The following is a 7,674-nucleotide window of genomic DNA, read 5'->3' as shown; positions in this document are numbered from 1 at the left end:
AGCCATTTCTTCAAGGTGACTTTTCATACTCTTCACTAATATATTACTTGCTAACAGAATAGTTGTCCTCTTAGAAGAAAAATTCTCTTTTGAAATTCTAAGGGAAAAACAGTCATTTTCCCCAGGTGCCATGGCCTCATGTACCTCACCAGCCACTCCTTCGGTTCCCTTTGCTGGGTTTATTATACTGTCTCAGTGCTAATGACTCCCACATTTACATCTCCAACCAAACCCACAATCTCCATCTACCTATTCAACATCACTACTCAACAGCAACATTACTGTCTCAACAAACAAGACAGTTAGAATTCAGGAACCAATAGCCCCCAGCTTAAATAGCATCTTCCCTTTTACCTCAATGACTTTTCAAATGATTGAGGGTCCTGTGAAAAATGGCTGAGAAGCCCTAATCTATGGGAGCTCTCCGGACTCCAACCTCCAATACCAAACACTTTTAGTGTTACACACTGTGCTATTTATCAATCTGTGTTGCTCAGAAATATCCTGTCTACCTGGAACAAGCTTCTCCTTCACCTTTGCCTGGGAAACTTCTAGATTTAACCCAGACATCACTATTTTCCAAGTTTTCCTGAACTTTCAAGCCAGACTGGGTATCTTTCATCATGATTTCAAAATACTTTGCTTCAATATTTTGTCAGCAGAACAGCCCTGCTTATCCTAGTATCTTCAGCTGCCACCAGGAGAGCATTTGTAGGTACCCTTAAAATGTTAAATAAGAATGGCCAAGCTCACCTTTTCTTGCCTACAGTTTAGGAAAGAAAGTTCACAGCTACACAAAACAAGAGGGAGCTTAGAGAAGGGGGTGACATAACACAATTAAATGTGACAATGAGCACGGGGGGAGGCGCAGGAAGGCTGTTAAGTTTGGTCTACCTGCTGGAAAGGAGTGCAGATTTAAACGTGATGGAAATCAGATTTGGAAGCACTGAGAGCAAAAAAGAATAGATACAAACTAGGGTTGGTGGTATGGCTAAACTGGTAGAATGCCTGCCTAGCAAGTAGTATAAGGACCTGAGTTCAATCCCCAGTACTTCAGAAAAGAAAAACTAGTAAGATGTCTGGTAGTAAATAACAGAAAATGAACATTTACTGTTCCAATTTACATTTTTTGTTTTGCAATTATGTAAGACATTAATTTGGTTCCAAATGAGAGTCACATCAAAATATACTAAGAGAAATAAGTTTTCCTCCATACCCCCTCCTTTATTTCCAGTAATTTTTGGTTTGTCTTCCTTTTTGTTGGGAAGGGGGAAGGGTCCTGGGGTTTAACTCAGAGCCTCCCACTTGCTAAGTAGGCACTCTATTTGAGTACCCCCAGCCCTCTTTTTTTTTTTTGGGTGGCACTCGGGTTTGAACTCTGGGCCACACACTTGCTAGGCAGGCACTCTACCACTTCAGCCATTCAACCAGCCCCATTTTTGAAATTTAAGTTTTTTTTTTTTTTTTGATGGTACTGAGGTTTGAACTCAGGGCCTCAAGCTTCCTATGTAAGCAGTCTACCACTTGACCAACTCCACCAGTCCTTCCATTTTACACATATATACATGCACACATTATATTTTTTCACTTACTATAACCTGGAGATTGTTGCCTAGCAGTATGTATAGAATCTTCCTTATTCTTCTTTTGGTGTTAGGGACAGAAATCAGGGCCTTATGCATGCCAAAGATATATTCTATCACTAAGCTACACCACCAGCTCTGTCCTCAATCCTTTTTATAACTGCACAGTGTGCTACTGTGTACATTTGCCAGTTCATTCAACTGGTCCCTTTTACTGATGAACCTGAGTTGTTTCCAATCTACAATTATTTCAAATAGTACTGAATTAAGTGTCTTGTGCATGTTACTTTCTATTTCTACCAGCATATATAATACAATGACCTATGTTATCAACCAGAGGATAAGCTCTATATAAGGAAACTGCTCTAGTGCTCAGCAGAATCCAGCAACTGTAATGGAACATTACAGAATAAGTCTTTAAAATGTAAATACCCTTGCTCTTACCTTACCATTCCTCACACACAATGCCCTGACATCTCTTCTTAAAAATTACTTTGCCAAGGAAAACAAAATAAAGAATAAACAAGGAGTATAGTTTTATTTTTTCTGTGCACTAGCAAAACATTTTATAGACCAACATAAAAATTAAAAAAAAAAACCTATGAAAACAAATTACATTAAAAAGGGTAAGAGGGAGGAGCTAAAAGGGATTAGCACATTAGCCCCAAGGAGCTATAGCAACTTTAATTGGTCCAAGAAATGGAAAAGACACAGGGAGAACATAAGAGGAAGGATGAGAATTTACTGAGGGAGAGGGCCCCGAAGTGGACCACGAGGGGGAACTGGAGGCCGAGGAGTGGGTCTGGGTGGAGGGAGGGGACCCCGCTGGTAGCCATAAGGTGGGGGTCGTGGAGGGCCAGTGTATCCATGAGGGGGCATCAGTGGAGGAGGCCCACGCATACCATGTGGAGGCATAGGACCTGGGTGACCTGCAGGAAGAGAAAGAAAAGTTGGTGAAAGTGAAAAATAGACTGTTGATATTAGGAAACCTGTGGTGACAAGAACAAGAAGACAATGAGAAGAAATTTAAGAAGCTGAAGAAAGGACATGGGACAAGGTATGTGACAAAGAGAGGTCTAAGAACATATGTGAGGCTGGGCATGGTAGTGCACACCCATAATCCCATCACTCAAAAGGCTGAAGCAGAAAGATGATGAGTTCAAGGCCAGCCTGGGCTACATAGTGAGACCTTATCTCAAAAAAATTTTAAAAAGAGAGAAAAGGGAAAAGGAAAGAATGTATATGAGGATGAAGGGGGTGGTTAGAGCCTATACTCACCCATGGGAGATCCAAATGGAGGTCCTCGGGGTGGCATGCCCATTGGAGGAGGTCCAGGATGAGGCATTCCAGGTGGTGGTCGGGGTGGTGGCTGCCCTCCAGAGCCTGGAGGTCCAGCATGTGGGTGTCCTAAGCCATGAGGGCCATGGTGGGCCAGCTGCATCTGAGACATCCCTATGAAAATAAAAAAGACAGAAGGAGATGGAAGGCAGAAAAGCAAACAAAACAGAGAGAAGAGAACAAAATGGCCAAGAAAAAGACAGACATGGAAAAGGGTATGGAAAATAAGGCTGGTAAAAGTGCCCTATCTTTGATCCCATGCCAACAGTATAAACCAGCAACTACCCACTTTACTTGTTCCTGCTTTGATTTAGGCACTGTAACAGAGATGCAAAATGTTGACAGGATTTGGGAAGGCAGCCAACACACTATCTGAGTGAAGATCTAAGGGACAAATAAGAATTCTTCAGGAGGACAAGAGAGTGGATATGACTACCCTGGGTAGAAAGAATGATACGTGCAAATCACAGGCGTGTCAAACAGCAATAATGCACTGCAGAAAATTCCTATAACTGGGTAATCAGGAGCAACATGCAGTTATGGAAGTCATCTGCAAGGGCCAATTCATGAAAAGCCCTAAATACTATAGTAATAAGTTTGGGTTTACTCTACAGGTCAACGGGAACAACAGAAGAATTTTGAACAACTGTATGAACATTTGATTTTTGGGGTTTTCTTTTTTTGGGGGGGAGGGGGGTACTGGGAATTAAACCCAAGGCTTCATGCATGCTAGGCAAACATTAAACTACTAAGCTACATCTCTAGCCCTAAACATCTATTTTTAGAAATATTATTCTGTGAGAGTAAATCAAAGAGAGTTGGGGCGTGGCAGAGTGCTGGTCTAGCAAGCACAAGGCACTGAGTTCAAACCCCAGTACCACCAAAAAAAGGGAAGGGAAGGAAGAAGGGAGGGAAGAAGAGAGGGAAGAAGAAAGGAAAAAAAAAAATCAAAGGTAGAGAAAACTGCAGTCAGAGTGACAAGAGATTACTACAATAAATTAAGTGTGAATCAATGAGGAAATAAGAGCCTAAATAAACTTGGGTAATGGCAGTACAGCAGACACCAAAGAGATACAAGTAAGATTTGACATGAGAAGTTGAGTGATAGGGGACAGGCAAAATCCCAAACTTATAAATTAAGCTCCTGAAAACTAAGACAACTAAAGGAAAAAAGTTGTGTGAAAAAGAGGACTAGAAAAGTGAAGCTATTTGCTGGGTGCCAATGGCTCATGCCTATAATCCTAGCTACTCGGGAAGCAGAGATCAGGAGGGTCGTAGTTCGAAGCAAGCCTGGGCAAACAGTTCAAGAGACCCTAACTCAAAAAAACTCACAAAAAAGGCCTGGCAGAGTGGCTCAAGGTGTAGGCCCTGAACTCAAACCCCAGTACCACAAAAAAAAACAAAAGTGAATCTATTGAGCAGTAGGATTATGTAAATGGCTTGTTAATAACCATCAATGAGACAGAAAAAGAAACCCAGGAAGCATCAGTATCTACATATTTAAAACTATGGATAACACAAAAAAAGGAACCAAGCATAGAAATCTAGTAAACAGAGAAAAAGGAGCTTATCAAGGCAGCTGAGACTGACAAATCAAAGATGGAGAATCCAGAAAAACAGAAACAAACTGAGACAGATTTTCACACAGAAGACATGGCTAGTTGCATGTATAGCAGAAATTAAACTAGAAAAAGGGAAGTTACCTCCTAGATCTGATAATTGGGTTACTACTTTGGAGTAAAGTCAGAAAAGAATAAAAGTAAAAGCTAAGGAAACAAAAAACAGCAAATACAGATTACTCTTCAGAAAACTTAAGGAGACAGTTTGAGAGATGTTAAAGCATCCAGAGTATAGTATAATGTGTTTGTGTTAACAAAAGAGTATCTGAAAGAAAGGAGAACTCTGAGAAAATTATCATTGAAGAACAAAAAGCAGCAGGAAGAGTTGTGAATGAGCCCCCTCTACCAAGCTCATCTCTCCCTTTCCCAGCAAACACCTACCTGGATGGGGCATCCCACCTGGTGGGAATGGATGAGGATGTGAATGTCCATGACCAGGATGTCCAGCCCCTGGGGTTCCTGCTGATGGGGGACCATGGCCTCCAGCCCCAGGAGGCATTGGTGGTGGGGGCATGGCAGGGGGTATCCCAGGTGGCAGGGCTCCAGGAGGTGGTACTGGAGGTGGGAAGGAGCCAGGAGGAGGCATGCCTATACAGGAAATGAGAAAAAGACTTCATGGCAGCAAACAGAGAGTGTCTTAATGTCCCAATCTAGCCTCTCCACATGTGGGTGAGCTGTTCATTCTCCTCCCGCCACTATAAAGTCACAATAATGTTAAGACAACTCAAACAACTTCCTCTTAAAGAAATCCAACAACTTTCTTCATCACCATCATCACTCTCCATTCCTTTCTCATCACCCCTGACTGGAAAGTACTGCCTTTTCAGGTTCTTTTTTCTTGCTTCTGCCCATCCCACCCCACCAGCCCCAAGACAAATATAATTTGAATCAAAAGCTTTACCTGGTGGAGGAAGCCCAGATCCCAATGATGACACCACAGGATTTGGGGCAGAAGGTGGAGGGGGTGCATCTGCAAAAAGCTGATGAGGGCGGTCAGCCTGGGAAAGTGGATTCTGAGCTGCCAGAAGTCGTTCAGCTGCTGAGCCATGGCGCTCACCCTTAGAGTCCTTCTTGAAAGCATAAGACACAGTGATAGGGCGATTACAGAGGTATTGCCCATTCATGGCCTCGATTGCTGCATCCGAAGCATCGAACGAAGCAAAATTAATAAAGGCATAACCTTTGGAGTTCCCTGTGTCAGGGTCCCGCATAATCTTGGGGGTTTGTAAGATAACCCCAAAGGCGCTGAAAGTATCATAAAGCAGCTTCTCATCAATTTCCGGGTCCAGGTTCCCAATGAAAATGTTGGCCCCTACATCCAGGTTTTTGTTGTGAGCTGATGCCTTGTTCACCCGTATAGGCTTCCCATAGAGTTTGATCATATTCATAATCTTAATGGCATAGTCAGCATCTTCCTCACTCAAGAATTCAACAAAACCATAGCCTGCAAAGGTGAGAACAGAAGGTTAATAACTCAAGTGAAGAGATTCAAAACTTAGTATATTTCACTCACCCTCCCATCACAAAAATCATAAAAATAATAACCACCTCACTTCAACTGAGAATGGCTCCAAAAACTGTGAACTGACAATTAAGAGAAAAATCTTCGAGAAACTGTGAACTGAAGCTTAAGGGAAAGAAATCTTTAGGTTACTTACTCCAAAATAGTTGTGAGTAGCCATTTATTTATCCCTTATCCCTTCAATATAAACTGACCTCTTGCCAGGTACTTACCTTGGTGTTGGCCAGTGACTCTATCCTTTGGCATATGGGTGTTGACTACTGGTCCTGCCTGGAGAAACAGTTCCCACAGCAGGGGTTCACTGACTTTCTCGTCTAGACCACCTACATACACAGTGGCGTCTAAAGACAGAGGACAGGAAATTAGGGCAAGGGTGAGAGTATGACAAGGAGTTGGTGGGAAAATCGAGATGGGATTAAAGGAAGGAATTGAGGGGGTGGGCGAGAGTCAGAAGCAAAAAAAAATTTTTTTTAACTATGTTAAATTAAGCTCTTAAACCTCCCCGCTTCACAAGATCTAGAGAACCCGCCAAAGACTAATACAGTGCTCTGCTGCAGAGCTTGTCTTTCTCTGTAAGTTTCTATTATTTATTATTTGTGTGTAGTGGAAGGGCGGAAGAAGACTGGCCCAAAAAGCATCGCACCTACAGGCCGCAGCCTGCACCCGGCCACCCCGCCCCCAACCACCACTGGGGCCAGTCTTGCGCCCTCCGGGAGGTTTAGTCTCCCAACCCGGCGGAAAGGCTGCAGAACCTAGTCCGGACTTCCCATCTCTCCTGGACCCATACTGGGTTTGTTCCCTCGAGTTACCCTGGTTCCGTTCGGAGATTGGCCCGGCAGCCATGGCGAAAGAGCTCCCGCCGTCTCCAAGCAGCAGCTCCGCCCTCTGACCTCAGTTACTACTTCCACTTCCGGGACGAAAGCGAGCGATGGGCGGGGCCGTGGCGGGGAGGGGCCGGAAGTGCGCGGCCATCTTAGGAGCCGGTGAGAATACACGGCCCGCGAGTGTTTCCGGTCTTTGGTCTTGAGCCGTAATTCACCTGCTACTCGTTACAGCGATAAAGGTAGAACAGGAATGCTCAGATCTAAAGGCAGTGCTAGGACAGCGCTCCAAAACACGTGAATTCAAAAGCTAAAAGCACAACACTTTGCTTTTCACATACTTTGGTAGCCAAGCGATCCTCCCTTTGCTGCCCAGAGGGATGTGCTGAGAAATTCCCCACCCTGTCCGAGGACCCGCCTGCCTTGGGGTGTGGAGGCAGCCTTCCATCTCGGCCCACAACCGTCATTCACATTTGTACTCACAGCCCTGGCCCGGGCTCCAAGTATTTGGTTTTCCTTTAGGAGGAGGTTGAGGAGTGCTGAGCTCAGATAACCGTTTAACTGCGTGAGGGAATCTGAGGCTCCAAGATGGGGTGCGGACAGCGTTGAGGGGTGGCAGGGATTGTAGTTCAGAGATCTCAGTCTCAGCCCCAGCAACATCTTAAAATGCTTGTCCCACCTCCCTCTAAATGAGACATAGAAAAAAGAACCCTTTTCCCAAATTTGATGTGAATTATACAGAGCTTCACCTGACCCAAATCTTTTTATCTCTTTAATAATAAGGGTTCTTT

The 7,674-nt window shown here is 43.9% G+C and overlaps 1 protein-coding gene across 1 annotated transcript; it reads right to left on the bottom strand.

The window, feature by feature from the left end:
• Positions 1 to 2,095: 2,095 nt before the first annotated feature.
• On the bottom strand, positions 2,096 to 7,660 carry Sf3b4 (splicing factor 3b subunit 4). Its single transcript, XM_020184335.2, has 6 exons — positions 6,872 to 7,660; positions 6,275 to 6,403; positions 5,442 to 5,984; positions 4,922 to 5,128; positions 2,862 to 3,035; positions 2,096 to 2,512 (listed from the first exon to the last, which is right to left on the bottom strand). The coding sequence occupies exons 1-6, from the start codon at positions 6,903 to 6,905 to the stop codon at positions 2,325 to 2,327; spliced, it is 1,275 nt and encodes a 424-aa protein (XP_020039924.1). The 5' UTR covers positions 6,906 to 7,660; the 3' UTR covers positions 2,096 to 2,324.
• Between the last annotated feature and the right edge of the window lie 14 nt (positions 7,661 to 7,674).

This window comes from Castor canadensis, chromosome 11, assembly GCF_047511655.1.
Source record: "Castor canadensis chromosome 11, mCasCan1.hap1v2, whole genome shotgun sequence".
Taxonomy (NCBI): domain Eukaryota; kingdom Metazoa; phylum Chordata; class Mammalia; order Rodentia; family Castoridae; genus Castor; species Castor canadensis.
Note: the sequence above shows the minus strand (reverse complement) of the source record. Positions and strands in the feature narration are given on the sequence as shown.

Bases quoted from the DNA above. Each gene is read 5' to 3' on its own strand.
- Sf3b4 (XM_020184335.2), bottom strand. From the start codon at position 6,905: ATGGCTGCCGGGCCAATCTCCGAACGGAACCAGG. The intron at 5,985-6,274 runs GTAAGTACCTGG...TCACCTTTGCAG, and splicing joins AGTCACTGGCCAACACCAAG to GCTATGGTTTTGTTGAATTC. The intron at 2,513-2,861 runs GTGAGTATAGGC...CTCTTCCTGCAG, and splicing joins TCCATTTGGATCTCCCATGG to GTCACCCAGGTCCTATGCCT.